General features: G+C 49.0%; 1 protein-coding gene across 4 annotated transcripts in view; it reads left to right on the top strand.

Moving 5' to 3' along the window:
• Positions 1–18888, top strand: part of LOC143793116 (uncharacterized) — a 189694-nt gene that overhangs the window by 152373 nt on the left and 18433 nt on the right. For all 4 annotated transcript variants that reach the window (XM_077279776.1, XM_077279775.1, XM_077279774.1 and 1 more), the window contains exon 3: positions 13813–13972. In XM_077279776.1, coding sequence (XP_077135891.1) covers positions 13813–13972 — 160 coding nt within the window. The remainder of the gene's footprint in view (positions 1–13812; positions 13973–18888) is intronic.

Genomic DNA, 18888 nt, shown 5'->3' with positions numbered 1-18888 from the left:
TTGATTTTGGGTAGATTTACTCGAATCCGCCATCAGATTTGGCTTGATAAGAATTAAATTTGGTATAGATGGAATCTGCACATAAAAGACGCTTATTATACTACGAGTATGTTAGGGCTAGCGGAATGCACCAAATTATAAGAGAGATGGTATAAGGTGCGTTCGGAGCCCGGGGTCCACTGTGCAGAGATGGAACCTGCTGCTGAGTAATGACGGACTATATGGCGGTACAATGTGGATACACACACGGGTTAACTTCACCCTGTGTGAAGGAAGCAAACCCTGTTGCGTCACAGGGCCGCGGTACCTGTTATGATCCTTAGTGGCTGAGGATCACGAATAGACCAGCAAGTGAATAAACTAAGGACAAGCTCTAGGGAGATGGTAACTGGACTGGTCGCAAATCTGAACCTATGTAACACAACTAGAGGTAGCCGGTGAACGTGCCTAAAAAATTTCCTAGACGTCTCGAGCCAGCCTGAGGAACTAGCTACCCCTAAAGAGAAAGAGAGACCTCGCTTGCCTCCAGAGAAATAATCCCCAAAGATATAGAAGCCCCCAACAAATATGTGGTGAAGTAAGAAGAAGGCACATACGTAGGGATGAAATCAGATTCAGCAAAAGAGGCCCACTAGTACTAGAAAGCAGAAAATAGAGCAGGGGTCTATGCGATCAATAAAAAACCCTTACAAAATATCCATCCTGAGATTTCAAGAACCCACGCACCAACTAATGGTGTGTGGGGAGAAACTCAGTCCACTAGAACATCCAGCAAGCGAGGGAATCACATTTTAGCAAGCTGGACAAGACAACATGATAAACACTGCTAATCAAAAAATGAGCAAACAAAACTTAGCTTGTCCTGGATGGACTGGGAGCAAGGTAGTCAGAAGGAATCTGAGTAGCACTGATTACATCGACAGCCGGCAACAAGTGTAAGTGAAACAGAGCTATATAGGAACCTCCCAGAGGATAATGAACCAGCTGATAGCCAGAGACCAGCAGGATAACAAACAAAGCCACCAGGGGGAGCCCAAAGCAAAAGTCACACCATACCACCAGTGACCACAAGAGGGAGCCTGAAAACAGAGTTCACAACAGTACCCCCCCTTAAGGAGGGGTCACCGAACCCTCATGAAAACCCCCAGGGCGATCAGGATGAGCCACATGGAAGGCACGAACCAAATCGGCCGCATGAACATCAGAGGCGACAACCCAAGAATTATCCTCCTGACCATAGCCCTTCCACTTGACCAAATACTGGAGCCTCCGTCTAGAAACACGAGAATCCAAGATCTTCTCCACCACGTATTCCAATTCTCCCTCAATCAGCACCGGGGCAGGAGGCTCAACCGGAGGAACCATAGGTACCACATACCTCCGCAACAACGAGCGATGGAACACATTATGAATAGCAAATGATGCCGGGAGGTCCAGACGGAATGACACAGGGCCAAGGACTTCCAGAATCTTATAAGGACCGATAAACCGAGGCTTGAACTTAGGAGAGGAGACCTTCATAGGAGCGAAGCGAGAAGACAACCACACCAAGTCCCCAACGCGAAGTCGGGGACCCACACAGCGACGGCGGTTGGCAAAGAGCTGAGCCTTCTCTTGTGACAACTTTAAATTGTCCACCACATGATTCCAAATCTGATGCAACCTATCCACCACAACATCCACTCCAGGACAGTCAGAAGGCTCCACCTGACCCGAGGAAAAACGAGGATGAAACCCCGAATTACAAAAAAAAGGAGAAACCAAAGTAGCAGAACTAGCCCGATTATTAAGGGCAAACTCGGCCAACGGCAAAAAAGTAACCCAGTCGTCCTGGTCAGCAGAAACAAAACATCTTAAATAAGTCTCCAAGGTCTGATTAGTTTGCTCGGTTTGGCCATTCATCTGAGGATGGAAGGCTGACGAAAAAGACAATTCAATGCCCAACTTAGCACAAAAGGTCCGCCAAAATCTAGACACAAACTGGGATCCTCTGTCAGAAACAATGTTCTCAGGAATCCCGTGCAAACGAACCACATTTTGAAAAAACAGTGGAACCAACTCGGAGGAGGAAGGCAACTTAGGCAAGGGCACCAAATGGACCATCTTAGAAAAACGATCACACACCACCCAGATGACAGACATTCTCTGAGAGACAGGGAGATCTGAAATAAAATCCATGGAAATGTGCGTCCAAGGCCTCTTCGGGACAGGCAAAGGTAACAGCAACCCACTGGCACGAGAACAGCAAGGCTTCGCCCGAGCACAAATTCCACAAGACTGCACAAAGGAACGCACATCCCGCGACAAGGAAGGCCACCAAAAAGACCTGGCCACCAAGTCTCTGGTACCAAATATTCCAGGATGGCCCGCCAACACCGAAGAATGAACCTCGGACATGACTCTGTTGGTCCATCTATCCGGGACAAACAGTCTCTCCGGTGGACAGCGGTCAGGTCTATCCGCCTGAAACTCTTGCAGCACACGTCGCAAATCTGGGGAGATGGCAGACAAAATCACCCCTTCTCTAAGGATACCAGCCGGCTCTGAATCTCCAGGAGAGTCAGGCACAAAACTCCTAGAAAGAGCATCAGCCTTCACATTCTTCGAACCCGGCAGATACGAGACCATGAAATCAAAACGAGAGAAAAACAATGACCAACAAGCCTGTCTGGGATTCAGCCGCTTGGCCGACTCGAGATAAATCAAATTCTTGTGATCAGTCAAGACCACCACACGATGTTTAGCTCCCTCGAGCCAATGTCGCCACTCCTCAAATGCCCACTTCATAGCCAACAGCTCCCGATTACCGACATCATAATTCCGCTCGGCAGGCGAAAACTTTCTTGAAAAGAAAGCACATGGCTTCATCACAGAGCCATCGGGGCTTCTCTGCGACAAAACAGCCCCTGCTCCAATCTCGGAAGCATCAACCTCCACTTGGAAGGGAAGTGAGACATCTGGCTGACATAAGACCGGAGCCGAAGAAAACCGACGCTTCAGCTCCCGAAAAGCCTCCACAGCCGCAGAAGACCAATTAGTCACATCAGAACCCTTCTTGGTCAAATCCGTCAAAGGCTTAACAACGCCAGAAAAATTAGCTATGAAGCGACGGTAAAAATTAGCAAAACCCAAGAACTTCTGAAGACTCTTAACAGATGTAGGCTGCGTCCAGTCATGAATAGCCTGAACCTTGACTGGGTCCATCTCAATAGTAGAAGGAGAAAAAATGAAACCCAAAAAAAGAAATCTTCTGGACTCCAAAAAGACATTTTGAGCCCTTCACAAATAAAGCATTGTCACGCAGGACCTGAAAGACCATCCTGACCTGCTTAACATGAGACTCCCAATCATCCGAAAAAAACAGAATATCATCCAGATACACAATCATAAACTTATCCAGATATTCACGGAAGATGTCATGCATAAAGGACTGAAAGACTGAAGGAGCATTAGAAAGTCCAAAAGGCATCACCAAGTACTCAAAATGGCCTTCAGGCGTATTAAATGCAGTTTTCCATTCATCACCCTGTTTTATACGCACAAGGTTATACGCACCACGAAGATCTATCTTGGTGAACCAACTAGACCCCTAATGCGAGCAAACAAATCAGTTAACAATGGCAAAGGATACTGAAATTTGACCGTGATTTTATTCAAAAGGCGATAATCAATACAGGGTCTCAGGGAACCATCCTTTTTAGCCACAAAAAAGAATCCTGCACCAAGAGGGGATGAGGACGGGCGAATATGTCCCTTCTCTAAAGACTCCTTTATATAACTCCGCATGGCAGCATGCTCCGGCACAGATAAATTGAAAAGTCGTCCCTTAGGAAACTTACTACCAGGAATCAAATTTATAGCACAATCACAGTCCCTATGAGGAGGTAAAGAATTGAGTTTGGGCTCCTCAAATACATCCTGGTAGTCTGACAAAAACGTAGGGACTTCAGAAGGAGTGGACGAAGCAATTGACACCACAGGAGCGTCACCATGAATTCCCTGACAACCCCAACTTGACACCGACATAGCTTTCCAATCCAGAACTGGATTATGAGTCTGCAACCATGGTAGACCCAACACGACGACATCATGCAAATTATGCAGTACAAGAAAGCGAATCACCTCCTGATGAACAGGAGTCATGCACATGGTCACTTGTGTCCAGTACTGAGGTCTATTCGTAGCCAATGGTGTAGAATCAATTCCCCTTAGTGGAATAGGGAATTTTAAAGGCTCCAAATCAAAACCACAGCGCCTGGCAAATGACCAATCCATCAGACTCAGGGCGGCACCTGAATCTACAAAAGCATTAACCGGGTAAGATGACAGGGAACAAATCAGGGTAACAGACAAAATGAACCTAGGCTGTAAAGTACCAATAGTGACAGATTTATCAACCTTTTTTTTGCGCTTAGAGCATGCTGAGATAACATGAGCTGAGTCACCACAGTAAAAGCACAACCCATTTTGCCGTCTATAATTTTGCCGTTCACTTCTGGTCAGAATTCTGTCACATTGCATAGATTCAGGTGTCTGTTCAGAAGACACCGCCAAATGGTGCACAGGTTTGCGCTCCCGCAAACGCCGATCAATCTGAATGGCCAGAGTCATTGACTCATTCAGACCTGCAGGCGTAGGGAACCCCACCATGACATTCTTAATGGCTTCAGAAAGACCTTCTCTGAAATTTGCAGCCAGGGCACACTCATTCCACTGAGTAAGCACCGACCATTTCCGAAACTTCTGGCAGTACACCTCTGCTTCATCTTGCCCCTGCGAGAGGGCCAATAACGTTTTTTCAGCCTGGTTCTCAAAGTTAGGTTCCTCATAGAGCAATCCAGGGGCTAGAAAAAACGCATCTACACTAAGCAATGCAGGATCCCCTGGCGCCAATGCGAAGGCCCAATCTTGAGGGTCGCCGCGCAAGAAAGAAATAATAATCTTAACTTGCTGAACGGAATCACCAGAGGAACGAGGTTTCAAAGAAAGAAACAATTTACAATTGTTCTTAAAATTCAGGAACCTAGATCTATCTCCAGAAAACAACTCCGGAATAGGTATTCTAGGCTCTGACATAGGACTGTGAACAACAAAATCCTGAATACTTTGAACCCTAGCAGCAAGATGATCCAGACTGGAAGCCAAGCTCTGGACATCCATGTCAGCAGCTGAACTCAGAGCCACACCAAGATTAAGAGGAGGAGAGAAGCTAGCCACAGCAGCTAGACACACGGCAACAAAAAAAAAAACAAAAAACTTCTCAAGGCTTCTTTTCTCCTGCTTCTGCCATGCAATTAACACTTTACTGGCCGGCTGTACTGTTATGATCCTTAGTGGCTGAGGATCACGAATAGACCAGCAAGTGAATAAACTAAGGACAAGCTCTAGGGAGATGGTAACTGGACTGATCGCAAATCTGAACCTATGTAACACAACTAGAGGTAGCCGGTGAACGTGCCTAAAAAATTTCCTAGACGTCTCGAGCCAGCCTGAGGAACTAGCTACCCCTAAAGAGAAAGAGAGACCTCGCTTGCCTCCAGAGAAATAATCCCCAAAGATATAGAAGCCCCCAACAAATATTAATGGTGAAGTAAGAAGAAGGCACATACGTAGGGATGAAATCAGATTCAGCAAAAGAGGCCCACTAGTACTAGAAAGCAGAAAATAGAGCAGGGGTCTATGCGATCAATAAAAAACCCTTACAAAATATCCATCCTGAGATTTCAAGAACCCATGCACCAACTAATGGTGTGTGGGGAGAAACTCAGTCCACTAGAGCATCCAGCAAGCGAGGGAATCACATTTTAGCAAGCTGGACAAGACAACATGATAAACACTGCTGATCAAAAAATGAGCAAACAAAACTTAGCTTGTCCTGGATGGACTGGGAGCAAGGTAGTCAGAAGGAATCTGAGTAGCACTGATTACATCGACAGCCGGCAACAAGTGTAAGTGAAACAGAGCTATATAGGAACCTCCCAGAGGATAATGAACCAGCTGATAGCCAGAGACCAGCAGGATAACAAACAAAGCCACCAGGGGGAGCCCAAAGCAAAAGTCACCAGTGACCACAAGAGGGAGCCTGAAAACAGAGTTCACAACAGGTACCGCACCAAGAGCGCAAGCAAGGAGTCTCAGGACTCTATCCCAAGACACTGGATTAGAGTACTTACAGACCACTTGCGCTCGACACCGCAACTGGGGTGTCAAAGTAACAGAAAAACTTAAAGCACAAAAGTGTGTGCTGTGCCGCTTTGGCGGACGCCACTAACCACCCAGACTTGGGATAGGAAAGCGCTCTATAAGCGCACGGTGCCGCACTGGCGGCTACAGCAGTAGACGCTGTATCGTGTGTCTTTATGTTGACAGCTAGTCGGGCGCTAGACAGCAAGCATCCACCTTTCGCGAGCAGTCATACACAAGGGAGGGGATATTAAAGAACGACTTGCACTCATCAACACACACACGTATACAAATGTACACTAGCGCATGGCCGTGCGGTCATGCGAAGCTTATATAGCTTAAGCACGTACAGGACCTTCCAAAAAGGACCAATGGAAAGCTGCCACAGAAGTTCAGCACCTTTAGGACCTTCCTGGAGGACCAATTGGATCAGCTGCAGTATCTGAGCATGTGACCATCGATCTCCAATGGGAGATCTTGCCCTGGGCATGCTCAGAAGGGGAAAAGCAGGACTTAGTCCCAAAAGCGTCTGCTTGCTGCTGCCCAGCATTGGCTTTAATGGCAGAAGCTGGAAAAGCAGCAGTAACTCTATGCACAGAGTGAGACTGAGCAAGACGCCTGGACTGACGTCTCTGCTGAGCAGACTCCACTGCGGCTGGAAGAATGGGAGACCGCAGCAGAGATGGTTCGAGATTCCCCCTGTGCAGAGGTGGGAACTCGACACCTAACATTATCCCCCCTCCTAGGGCCCCCTCCTCCTTGGACCTCGCTACGCTCGAAGGCAGCAATGAGCTCTGGAGCTTGAATGTGTTCAGCAGGCTCCCAGGACCTGTCCTCTGGGCCATAACCCTTCCAATCCACCAAATAGAATTTTTTGCCACATACCACCTTGCACCCCAAAATAGCGTTCACCTCGTAATCGTCCGTAGACGAACCCGATGTCCCGGCAGATGACTCGGAAAACTGGGACATGTATACGGGTTTCAAGAGGGACACATAAAAGGTGTCGGTGATACCCAGGCGTGGAAGAAGGGCCAGATGGTAGACCACAGGGTTAACCTGTTCGAGGACCTTGAAGGGACCCAAGTAGCGAGGTGCAAACTTAGTGGACTCAACTCGCAGCCTGATGTTACGGGCGGAGAGCCACACCAAGTCGCCAGGAGCAAAGGTCGGAGCGGGGCGCCGATGAGCATCGGCGGAGGACCTCATTCTCTCCTTGGAGGCCCGAATGGCATCCTGAGTGCGGTCCCAAATATCCCGTGCCTCCACAGCCCAGTCTGCCACCCTGGAGTCAGTGGAAGACACAGGCATGGGCACAGGGACACGTGGATGCTGGCCGTAATTTAGGAGGAATGGAGTCTGACTGGTGGAGTCGGCTACAGCGTTGTTAAGCGCAAACTCTGCCCACGGTAGCAAGGATGCCCAGTCATCCTGCCTGGCAGAAACAAAATGTCATAAATATGTGACCAGGGTCTGGTTGGCCCTCTCAACCAACCCATTCGTCTCGGGATGATAAGCCGAGGAAAGATTCAACTCAATACTGAGAAGATGACAAAGCTCTCTCCAGAATCGAGACGCAAACTGGGGACCCCGGTCACTGACAATTTTGTCTGGCATACCGTGTAGGCGAAAAATATGTTTGATAAACAACACTGCCAGAGCCCGTGCCGAAGGTAGCCGTGGAAGGGGCACCAAGTGCACCATCTTGGAAAAATGGTCGGTGATCACCCATATAATAGTGCAGTTACGAGACTTGGGTAAGCCCACCACAAAGTCCTTCCCGACCATCTCCCAGGGCCTGTCCGCCACCGGCAGGGGGTAAAGCAACCCAGCTGGCCATTGCCGAGGAGACTTGTTTTGGCGCAAGAGACACACGCCCGAACATAGTCTGCAACGTCGCGAGCCATATGCGGCCACCAATATGTCCTCACCAGTAGCTCAGATGTCATTTTGGACCCAAAATGTCCACCCACCCTGGACGAGTGAGCCCAAGAGAGAACCTCCGAAAGCAGATTGGATGGTACAAAAGTCTTGCCCGGAGGCACAGACTCGAGCGAAACTGGGGCCACAGTTCTCAGACTCTCGGTGGGGACAATAAGCCGAGGCTCCTCTTCCTCCTCCTCAGATGATACAACGGAGCGAGAGAGAGCGTCGGCATGAATGTTCTTCTCCCCGGAAAGAAAATGGAGGGTGAAATGGAACCGGGAGAAGAACAAGGACCACCTTGCCTGACGAGAATTTAACCGCTGGGCTGTCTGCAGGTACACCAAATTCTTGTGATCTGTGAAGACTTGGAAGGGAAAACGAGCTCCCTCCAAGAGATGTCTCCATTCCGAGAAGGCCAACTTCATGGCTAGCAACTCCCTGTCCCCGATGGAATAATTCCTCTCTGCTGGTGAGAAGGTCTTAGAAAAGAAGAAGCAAGGATGCTTCCGACCTTGAGCATCCTTTTGGAAAAGGACTGCTCCAGCAGCAACAGATGAGGCATCCACCTCCATTATAAATGACTTATCTACATCGGGGCGATGTAGGATGGGAGCGCTAGCGAAGTGTAACTTAATGGAGTTAAAGGCCTTGGAGACCTCCTCAGACCACAATTTGGGATTTGCTCCCTTCTTGGTGAGGGCAACCAAGGGAGCTACCATAGTTGAGAAGTGTGGAATGAACTGGCGATAGTAATTAATGAACCCCATAAAGCGCTGCACCGCTTTAAGAGAATGGGGTTCCTGCCAGTCCATCACAGCCTGTAGTTTGGCAGGATCCATAGCCACTCCCTGGGCAGAGATGATGTAGCCCAGGAAAGGTAAGGATTCCTGCTCAAACACACATTTCTCCAACTTTGCGTAGAGGGAATTTGCCCGCAAGAGGTCGAAGACTCTGCAAACATCTCTCCGGTGGGAGTCAATATCTGGAGAGTAGATGAGAATATCATCCAGATAGACTACGACTGAGGTGGAGAGCATATCCTAGAAGATGTCGTTCACAAAGTCTTGGAAAACGGCTGGGGCATTACAGAGCCCGAAGGGCATCACCAGATATTCATAGTGCCCATCCCTGGTATTAAAAGCCGTCTTCCATTCGTCCCCCTCACGGATGCGAATCAGGTTGTAAGCACCCCGCAGATCTAATTTTGTAAATACCCTTGCTCCCCGAAGCCTATCAAAGAGCTCAGATATCATGGGCAGAGGATACTTATTCTTAACGGTGATGGCGTTAAGACCCCTGTAATCTATGCATGGACGTAGTTCTCCATTCTTCTTCTGCATGAAGAAGAACCCAGCCCCTGCAGGTGACACTGACTTCCTAATGAATCCTCTTGCCAGATTTTCCTGGATGTACTGTGACATTGCCTCCGTCTCCGGGAGAGATAATGGATAGACTCGATCCCGGGGAGGCTCAGCACCAGGCAAGAGGTCAATAGGACAGTCATAGGGGCGGTGAGGGGGAAGGGTCTCTGCAGCTCTTTTGGAGAACACGTCCGCATAGGGCCAATATTGCTTGGGGAGAGAGGATAGATCTTCGGGTACCACAGTAGTAGCAACCTGAACACATTCCCTCTGACATCTACCCCCACAAGATTCACCCCATCCCAAAATTCTGCCTGTGGACCACTCAATATGAGAATGGTACCGTAGCTAAGGCATCCCTAACAGGATCTCATCGATTCCCTCAGGAATGACGAGCAGAGATATAATCTCCTGATGAGATGGCGACATGGACAGAGTGAAAGGGATGGTCTGGTGTGTTATCTGTGAGGGCAGTGTCGACCCATTTACCACTCGTACGGTCAGTGGTTGAGTTAACATTACCAGGGGAATTGCGTGACGTTGGGCGAAGGCAGATGACATAAAATTGCCCTCCGCCCCAGAATCCACGCAGAGCTCTACCGAGTGGGAAAATGGACCTATAGTAATTGTCCCCTTAAAGGACAATTTGGAGGCAAACGTCACCATGTCTAGTGTACCTCCACCTACTACCACTAGACGCTGACGTTTCCTCGACCGCTGGGAACATCTGGTGGCAAGATGTCCTGACTGCTGGCAAACATGACTAACCTGGAGTGCACGAGCGGTCCGGGACTTAGATCCTGCTCGTGACACTTCCATGGCTTCATGTGACTCAGAGGCCTGGACTGGAGATTCCAAAGGTTTGGCGAAGGTGGGAGCCAGCCGAAACCTCTGCCTACACTGGGCTCGCTCTAACCTCCGCTCATGAAAACGGAGGTCAATACGAGTGGACACTGCTATTAACTCCTCTAGTGTAGCGGGAATCTCCCTAGTGGCCAGAGCGTCCTTCACATGGTCAGTCAGCCCCCTCCAAAATATTGGAATAAGGGCTTTATCTGACCACTCCAGCTCAGACGCTAGGGTGCGAAAGTGGACGGCAAAATGGCTGACCAAGGACGAGCCCTGAGTCAATGCCAACAGTTGGAGCGCCGTATCATGGGTGACACGAGGTCCTAAAAAGACCTGTTTCAGAGTGCTCAGGAACAACGAGGCACTCTGCACCACATGATCGCCACGCTCCCACAGCGGCGTAGCCCACTCCAACGCCCTGTCCGACAGGAGAGACACAATAAATCCCACCTTAGCCCGCTCTGTGGGGAAACGTGCGGCCAGAAGCTCGAGATGTATAGAGCACTGACTCACGAATCCCCTACAAGACTTACTATCACCAGAAAATTTTTCTGGCAGCGGGAGGCGAGATAGAGTCGGAACAGGGGTGGCAGTGGACAAGGTTGCTGCAGCCACGCAACAGCCTGAACAGCAACTGCGGTTACATCCACAGCTGAGGTTGTGCGCTCGAGAGCCGCCAACCTACCCTCCAGCTGCTGGATGTACAGCAAGGATTGCTGTTTGTCCGTCATTACTAGCCAGACCCTGGCGCTAGTGTAATGTTAGGGCTAGCGGAACACACCAAATTATAAGAGAGATGGTATAAGGTGCGTTCGCAGCCCGGGGTCCACTGTGCAGAGATAGAACCTGCTGCTGAGTAATGACGGACTATATGGCGGTACAATGTGGATACACACACAGGTTAACTTCACCCTGTGTGAAGGAAGCAAACCCTGTTGCGTCACAGGGCCGCGGTACCGCACCAAGAGCGCAAGCAAGGAGTCTCAGGACTCTATCCCAAGACACTGGATTAGAGTACTTACAGACCACTTGCGCTCGACACCGCAACTGGGGTGTCAAAGTAACAGAAAAACTTAAAGCACAAGAGTGCGTGCAGTGCCACTTTGGCGGACGCCACTAACCACCCAGACTTGGGATAGGAAAGCGCTCTATAAGCGCACGGCGCCGCACTGGCGGCTACAGCAGTAGGCGCTGTATCGTGTGTCTTTATGTTGACAGCTAGTCAGGCGCTAGACAGCAAGCATCCACCTTTCGTGAGCAGTCATACACAAGGGAGGGGATATTAAAGAACGACTTGCAGTCATCAACACACACACGTATACAAATGTACACTAGCGCATGGCCATGCGGTCATGCGAAGCTTATATAGCTGCAGCATGTACAGGACCTTCCAAAAAGGACCAATGGAAAGCTGCCACAGAAGTTCAGCACCTTCAGGACCTTCCTGGAGGACCAATTGGATCAGCTGCAGTATCTGAGCATTTGACCTTCGATCTCCAATGGGAGATCTTGACCTTGGCATGCTCAGAAGGGGAAAAGCAGGACTTAGTCCCAAAAGCGTCTGCTCGCCGCTGCCCAGCATTGGCTTTAATGGCAGAAGCTGGAAAAGCAGCAGTAACTCTATGCACAGAGTGAGACTGAGCAAGATGCCTGGACTGACGTCTCTGCTGAGCAGACTCCACTGCAGCTGGAGAAGAATGGGAGACTGCAGCAGAGACGGTTCAAGATTCCCCCTGTGCAGAGGTGGGAACTTGACACTTAACAGAGTATTCTTCAGATCTCAGAGCCTGATAAATGGAGGCCCAGAAAAAAAGTAAAAAAAATAGTAAGATTATACTCTTGAAACTGCAGCTTGGTCTTTGGTCCAGAAATCTGAGCTGCCTACTTAGGCCAGGGTCACACTTGCTAGTGCAATGAAATACATGCAGCCGTATGCTCCAGTCCAGAGTGCCGGCGGCAGTGCCGGAAATTGATGCAAGAGACTCGCTTGAGTTACTCACAAGTGTGACCCCAGCCTTATAACGAGGCTATGTGAGCTGCACCCAACATGACTGACTGAGGTCTAGTCAGTGGAAGAAGATTCAGACCAAAGACCATTCTGAAGCTAATGGAAGAGTGAGGGTGAGCTACAGTGTAAGGACAGTTGAGAGGTGGGCTTTTTGCTGAATTCACTTGAAATATACAGAAAATTTTATCTTCTTGGTGATTTAGTACTTGACAGATAATGCTAACGCTAGCAATGTAAATTGAGTTATTTTTATAATTTCCTGGAACACAAAATGAGAATGGATGGACATAAGCAGGTACCCACACAGTTGTAGATCTTCTGATAAAAGTGTTCTTAGCAGTAACAACTCTATTGTATCTAGCAAAACACATATGTGAGTGTTAGGTGTCAAGTTTCCACCGCTGCACAGGGGGAATCTCAAACCATGTCTGCTGCAGTCTCCCATTCTCCTCCAGCCGCAGTGGAACCTGCTCAGCAGAGACATCGGTCCCAGTGTCTGGCTCAGCCTGATACTGTGCAAATGGTTACTGTTGCCTTTCCACGCTCTTCCCTTGTAGCCAGCACTGGTCAGCAGGACTAAGTCCTGCTTTTCATGCACTGAGCATGCCCACGGGAGGACCTCTCATTGAAGGTCGGGGGTCACACGCTCAGGCCCTGTTGCAGCTCCTATTGGTCCACCAGGAAGGTCCTGTAGAGCTGCAACTATAAAAGGTTCGCATGGCCGCACGGCCATGCGCTAGTATCAAATGTGTTTGGCTTATGCCAGTGGATACTATACCACTCTATACATATGTGGTGTGAGGCTGTAGCTTTGGGACTGTACACTCAGGCAGGCAGCTAGTGTCAGTGGGGGCAATTAGCCTTGGCTTAGCATCTGGTTCCTTCATGTGTGTAGTTAGCACAGAAGAGTTCCAGAGCAAGCACAACCCTTAGTTAGGGTAATAGTTTTGTGTACAGCGTGACTCTGTGAGTCACCACAGATCGCTTCCAGTTCACACGGGGTGAAGCCTAACCCACGTGTGAGCTCAGATGTTATCCGTTGCAGATATCTCTGCACGGTGGACCCCAGGCTGCGAACGCACCTTGTAGCTACCTATCTATACTCTGTGCGTTCCGCTAGCCCTAACAGTGAGTCAGAGAGCGATAGAGGAACATGTTTAATGTTAATTTCAGCAGTGAGAGATGTTACATAAACATTATAGGACCAGGACAAATAGTGCCTGTGATTTGCAGTTTCATTGTGCGCCGCCAAGTCTACAATCTTGCCCATTGCAGGGATTCTTTACATTACTAGCAAGTGATCTAAACTCCGGAAGAGAGAGCCAGCGACCTGGGCCTGATTAAGGACAGGAATGCTGTGTAATTAGAGCAGATAACACTACATTTGTTATTAGACAAAGCACACTGAGCCCAGGAAATTATAAAGCTTGAAATGCTCAGACTGCAGACACTGTTCATGACTGACATTTCCTGCTTTCTCCACAGCCAACATTTCACAAGTCCGGCTCTCCAAAACCAGATGACACCCCCAGAAAGATATTTCAGTCTGGCCAGCAGCACATGAAGGGAAGTGAGCTCCAGAGAGAGGTCCTAAAACATTGTGGACCATCTGCATTTGACGCAATGATGGAAAGTTACTCTAAAGGTGGGAACGTATTGTGGCATCACAAAGTGAAGAGTTAAAAATAAGAAGTTGAACAAACTTAACTATTACAAGACCAGGCTATTTTCCTCTGTTAAGATCAGGCACAATTGGATTTATTTTTTCTTCTGTACATGCAATTTTAAGAGCTCAAATATATTTTCTTGTTTGGATATTCATGTAATTTACATCTTTTTTTCACTATATGTAAGGCCTAATTTTTATGAAACGTTCATATTTTTTTCCAGATATTATGGGAAAATATATAGAAAAAAAGTAAATGCATGACTATTTTACACTTTTTTCTTTTATGTTTTTTACTACAATTTAAAGTTGTGTTCCACTTTCCTCAGCAGTTATTTTTATGTAGTGGACATTTTTATTTTTTTTAAATTCTATAGGTGTGGATCTAGAAATGGTAATTCAGACTGAAGGAAGCTTTCTTTTCTTGTAATGACCAGAGGTCCGAATAAGATCCAGTGAGTCACAAACCAAGACTAAGGCAGAAATGTCCAACAGTTGTTTACTCAAAGGCAAAATAACTAAGGTAGTATGGAGAATACTAAGGCAGATGCACCCCAAAGATACACCAATTCAGCATCAGCTGAAATCACTGTGCCACTCCAAGGTCTCCTGAGAAGTGTATGCTCCAACAGACTAATTATCAATTTACCTAACAGAACAACTCAATACAAGAACAAGTGTAAATTGATTGTAGTGCAGTCAAGGGAGCCCCTGGAATGGCACACTGAGTATAACTTATACACATTTAATATTAACGATTAAACACTCTGAACAGGGATACCCGGGTATCTATGACTATGGTACCGTATCCTGAGATAGATCTCGTCTCAGGCAGGAATCTGCACAGGCTGCAGCCAGTCCATATCTTCAGCGCCAATAAGTTACAGCAGGCTCCTCTGTCTTGTCGGCCGATGCCGAGCCCAAACGCCGGGGACTTAGTTTGGTGGCCTCACGATGTTGTCTCTGCTTCTGTAGCTCCTAGAAATGCTCCCACAACAACCCGTCCGTCTCTATATCAGCAGTCTGTCCAAATTTATTTCTCCACTCAATGCACAGGGACTCCACAGACTCTCAAACACGTACTGAGTTTCCAGTGAAGTCTCAGTCTTCCAAAATAAAAGGTTAGCTCTTCGCCAGAAAAACGTTAGCAACAAAAGTCTCTCACAGGGTTAAATAAAAGGTTAGCTCTTCTCCAGAAAAACGTTAGCAACAAAAAGTCTCTCAAAAGCTTTTTCTCCAACACACTCGCAGTAAATCCACACAGTCTCTTGCTATATCACTGCAGCTTCTTCTCCTCTTCCCGCCTTTTTCTTCCACCTTCCTTGTCTGACACTTTACACACAGGACACCAGACCCCACCCACCAGCACACATTGTCTCCGGGAGTCTGGCAGTGTCTGTCCCATGCTGCAGCAGGCAAAAACCACAGGGTCCTAGTGCTCTCTCAGTGGGACTACAGTTCACCCTCTTACATGCCACCTCACTAGAGGTTGGCGTCCTCGACACACCTTCCCACTCAAATTCATCCTGAGCATATCGCTGAGGCGGTATTCCTGCCGTAGATCGTGTAGTTCTCCTGAGTCCTACATCAACAGGTGCAACCCTAGGGGGAGCTAAAGTCTCTTCCGTGGTCGTGTTAGTGGACGCAAGTGGAGTTGTCTCCTCCTGCGGCTCGTCAGGACCAAGCAGTTGACCTGACGCGCTCTCCTCAACAGCATCCTCCACATTCCCAACATTCTCATCACACAAGGCCAGATTGGCCACAGGGGGCAAATAAACAGGCGCAGGAGTAAGCACACCATCAAATTCAAGATCATTCAGATTTCCCGCCCCTTGGGACATGGCCTCTGGCTCTAGGGGGATAGGCGCCGAATCTTCAAACCAGCACCGTTGTAGCATGTTACGGTGCAAATTACTGGTTGGCCCCCCTGTCCCCACCGGTTCGACCTCGTACACTGGAATCTCAGGATTCACCTGTTTTTTTATCAGATACGGTATCGCCTCCCATCGGTCACTCAGCTTCCCTGACCGTCGTTTTGTCCTCACCAACACTCTGTCTCCCGGAGAGAACAATTCTGTTTGTACGGGTCGCGTGTTCCTATGAACCACCTGGCGAAGGCGGTCGCCCACCACCTGATGCACCACCCTCAACCGCCGCCGATGCTCTCGTACCCACTCGGATGCAGTCCGAAGGGGAACGGAGGAGGGATCTGGCATGTTCAAATCCTCAATGTCTCGGCCAGGTCTACCAAACATCAACATGTGCGGCGAGTAACCAGTAGTACTGTGCACCCTGTTATTGTAAGCCCACATCAATTCGGGAAGATACTCAGGCCAGCGTGTCTGTTGCTGACTCTCTAAGGACCTCAACATTTGCAACAAGGTCCGATTAAAACGCTCACACGCCCTGTTACCCTGAGGGTGGTAAGGCGTTGTTCTCGACTGCTCGATACCATAGAGCTGGTGCAACTCCTTCATCAACGTCCCCTGAAAGCAGGCCCCTTGATCTGAATGTACTCTCCGCGGACACCCGAACACTTGGAAGAAATGTCGGCACACGGCCTCAGCCGCCGACTTGGCCGTCTGATCTCTTGTCGGCACCGCTACAGCATACTTGGTAAAGTGATCTGTCATCACCAGGCAATAGGAGTACCCCGACTTAGAGTACCCTATCAACACGTAGTCAATCATGAGTAGCTCCAGCGGAGCTGAAGTCTTAATAGACTGTGTGGGAGCCCGCTGCTCAGGGCTTTTATTGAGCCCACAAATTCGGCACTGCTGACACGCGTCTGCCACCATCCCTCCCAACTCAGGGCAGTAGAGGACTCGCTGCAACCACTGAAGTGTCTTTTCACTTCCGAAATGGGCCCCCTTCTCATGCGCCTCACGAGCGACCACTGGACCCATTCCCACAGGAATTATCAGTTGGTACCGATGCTGCAGCTCCGATGGCAGGTACACCTTACGATACAAAAGACCTTGTTCCACACACAATTTATCCCATTGTCGAAGGAGTTTCATTCCTTCCATGGACAACTGAGCCTTGTCCTCTGCACGGGGCCAGACCTTGTTTTGTACCCAACGGCGCACAAGTGCAACGTCCGGACACTCGTCCTGGACTTTTGTCCAATCTGAGGGTGTTTTACCCAGGACACAGGGCATCCCGGTGGCCACCCCACTTGAGTGTACCACACTTTGGAAGATAGGTATCTGCCCCAAAGCTGGAGTTTCAGTGTCCTCAAGTTGTTCGTCAACATCTTCCCCTGATGACCCAAGGGGCACTCTTGACAATGCATCTGCATTGCCGTTTTCTCGACCCGAGCGAAATTTAATGCGGTAATTGAACTTGGCTAGTCTGGCGACCCACCGCTGCTCCAACGCTCCCAGTTTTGCATTCTCTAAGTGGGCTAGCGGGTTGTTATCTGTCATGACTAGCACCTCAGCTCCTGTAAGATACTCGGCGAAGCGTTCTGTCATTGCCCACACCAGGGCCAGCAATTCCAGCCGGAATGAGCTGTAGTTAGCCGGATTTTGCTCGGAGTCTCTTAAAGACCTGCTGCCATAAGAAATCACTCGCTCTCGGCCGTCCTGCACCTGTGCTAGTACTGCCTCCAACCCATGGAGACTACCATCGGTATACAACAAAAAAGGGGTGTCAAACCGGGCGTATGCCAGCAATGGGGCACTCGTTAGGGCGGTTTTCACTTCATCAAATGCCTTTTTCTGTAGGGGTCCCATGGAATGGGCCGATTTCGAGGACCCAGCGCTGTCCCTCTCAAAAGTTCGTTCAAGGGACTCACCACTTGTGAGAATTTAGGCACAAACCGCCAATAGTATCTTGCTAGGCCTAGGAAGGCCCGCACTTCCCGCAGGTCACAAGGAGGTGGCCACTCTTGTACCGCCTTAATCTTACTGGCTATCGGTAGTACCCCGTCCGGGGTCACCAGATGCCCCAAATATTCAATCTGGTCTCGTAACAGTTGACATTTTTTTGGCTTTATTTTCAGACCGTAGCTCTTGAGCCGCCGGAGAACTTGACGCAGCTTCTCCAGATGATCTTCAAATGAGGTTCCGAACACCACAATGTCGTCTAGATATATCAGGACTGATTCAAAATTTAGATCGCCTAAGCAATGTTCCATCAGGCGTTGGAAGGTTCCCGGGGCGGTAGCGAGGCCAAAGGGCATCCGGTTGAACTCAAAGAGCCCCATTGGCAAGACAAATGCCGTCTTGGCCCGATCTTTTTCAGCCATTGGGACCTGCCAGTATCCGCTTGCCAAATCCAACGTTGAGAAATACTTGGCCCGACCCAGGGCCGACAGGGATTCTTCAATACGGGGTAAAGGATATGCGTCCCATGCGGTGTGGGCGTTCAATTTCCGATAGTCCACACAAAATCGAAGTGTCCCATCCTTCTTGCGGACTAAGACTACAGGGGCCGCCCAGGGACTCCGGCTCTCTCGGATCACTTGGTTGTCCAGCATACTGGCCACCATGCCTTTCACCTCTTGATAGAGCGCCGGAGGAATTTGACGATATCTTTCTCTAATGGGTGGAGTATCCCCCGTTGGAATCTCATGCTCAATCATCTGGGTACACCCGAAGTCCTCTCCATGTCGGGAAAAGGTCTCTTGATGTTCCCACAAAACTCTCTCCAACTGCTCCAACTGCACGGGGGTCAGCTTCTCCCGATCCACTCCCATCTGCTCCATGATCACATGACCATTCCATTCCTCCGTAGGAGGCTCAGTCCGGCCTACCTCGACCGCAAATGTCCAGGATGACTGTTGGTCTGGTCGCAGTTCGAATCCTGCATTTTCCGGCACCTTCTCTGGCGGCACAAACAGTTCAGCCAGTATGGTTCCAGCGGGAATTGCAACAGCTTCATCTAAAACA

The sequence above is a fragment of the Ranitomeya variabilis genome, chromosome 1 (genome assembly GCF_051348905.1).
Source record: "Ranitomeya variabilis isolate aRanVar5 chromosome 1, aRanVar5.hap1, whole genome shotgun sequence".
In the NCBI taxonomy this organism is placed as follows: Eukaryota; Metazoa; Chordata; class Amphibia; order Anura; family Dendrobatidae; genus Ranitomeya; species Ranitomeya variabilis.
Note: the sequence above shows the minus strand (reverse complement) of the source record. Positions and strands in the feature narration are given on the sequence as shown.